General features: G+C 40.7%; 1 protein-coding gene across 1 annotated transcript; it reads right to left on the minus strand.

The window, feature by feature from the left end:
• Positions 1 to 10: 10 nt before the first annotated feature.
• On the minus strand, positions 11 to 1,383 carry LOC114731852 (protein RICE SALT SENSITIVE 3-like). The gene is made up of 6 exons (XM_028919096.1): positions 1,218 to 1,383; positions 1,065 to 1,121; positions 859 to 990; positions 637 to 736; positions 483 to 524; positions 11 to 379 (listed from the first exon to the last, which is right to left on the minus strand). Exons 1-6 carry the CDS (start codon positions 1,352 to 1,354, stop codon positions 11 to 13), a joined length of 837 nt encoding a protein of 278 aa, XP_028774929.1. The 5' UTR covers positions 1,355 to 1,383.

Raw genomic sequence — 1,383 nt, forward strand, 5'->3', positions numbered from 1 at the left:
TCTTCCTTCATCACCTGAGATGATCAAAAAACAGAGACTCTGACTGTGGCGGAAGTGGTGGCCGTGGCGGCGGCGGCGGCACCACTGAAGGTAGTTTAGACAGTAAGGCCTCAAGGCTTTTCATTGAAGGACTTGAATTCAAGTATGGGTCATAGAGAAGTTCAGGCCCTGGCCATTGTTGATCTGAAACTCCACAACCCAATCCATGAGAAAAAGAAGACGAAGACGATGATGATGGGTGTGGTAATAGCACTCCTGGGATGCTCTCTATGTAACTCAACATTCTCCTTAATTGGACCACGTAGTTCAGGTCTTCTATCACCTTCTGAACTGCTCCCAGTTGTATAACACCTTCTGTCACACTAATCAGTGCTATGGTCTGCAAAATATATACATATATTCATCGATCGATGATCTCACTGAATCTTATGAAGGAGGGTCTCTATTTCTAAATGATGAAGTGGAAAGTAACAGTTTCATACCGTTATACCACACTGGAACTGGGCTTCCCAAGTCCTTGGATACTGTTTAAAAAAAAAAAAAGAACAGTTGATGGATTTGACATTAAATTTATGGTTTTATTGTGTTGGATTGAGGAAGAACATGTTTACATATGTGGGGTTTTTGAATTCTCACCGATTCTGCAGACGCGGAGGCCAAGTTGATTTCTTGATCTTGAGTAGGTTCGCTGTATATCCACTTGTGGCTGCGTTCTGCAGCAACTTTTCCTATCAACCTGCTGGTCCATGAAAGCTAATTAAGAACTCTTTTAAAACAGTTAAAGAAGTAAGGAGTAATGCAGTAGTACAGTGCAATAGTTGGGTAATTAGGTTAGTAATGGATATTATACAAACTTACCCTTCTCCATAGTTATAGATCTCATGCGACATCTTGAAGAACAGCTCAGGTTGCAACCCTTGATAGTAATTCCCATTATAAACAGATGATGAAGCTGCAAAATTGCAGAAACCATCTTCCCACGCCAATATCCTGCATTATGCATTATAACGAGTTTAAACAGTATATAATTACAATAACATAATTCAGAAACCAAGCCCCGGTACCAGTTCCTTCTGTTTCCTCTTGATCTGTCATAAGTCCCTTGACCTTCCCACTCCCATCTATTACCAATCCGACCATGCAACAAACACAATCATTAGCACAGAACTAATACTATGTTTGTGTTTTTATTTCAGTGACAAAATCCTGATGCTTACTTGGGTGGTGGGTAGTTTCTAGGCAAGATCCTCCAGAAGACTGCATATACCCACTGAGAATTTTGATGAATGCACAGGCTTCTCAGTGTGTGTTGAAGAATATGTGTAGCAGCCAGTGGACTGACATGTTCTTCCATAGCCTTCAGTTATACAACCAATTACAGAT

The sequence above is a fragment of the Neltuma alba genome, unplaced genomic scaffold (genome assembly GCF_004799145.2).
Source record: "Neltuma alba isolate B1F8T4 unplaced genomic scaffold, ASM479914v2 tig00012854_pilon, whole genome shotgun sequence".
Lineage (NCBI taxonomy): Eukaryota > Viridiplantae > Streptophyta > Magnoliopsida > Fabales > Fabaceae > Neltuma > Neltuma alba.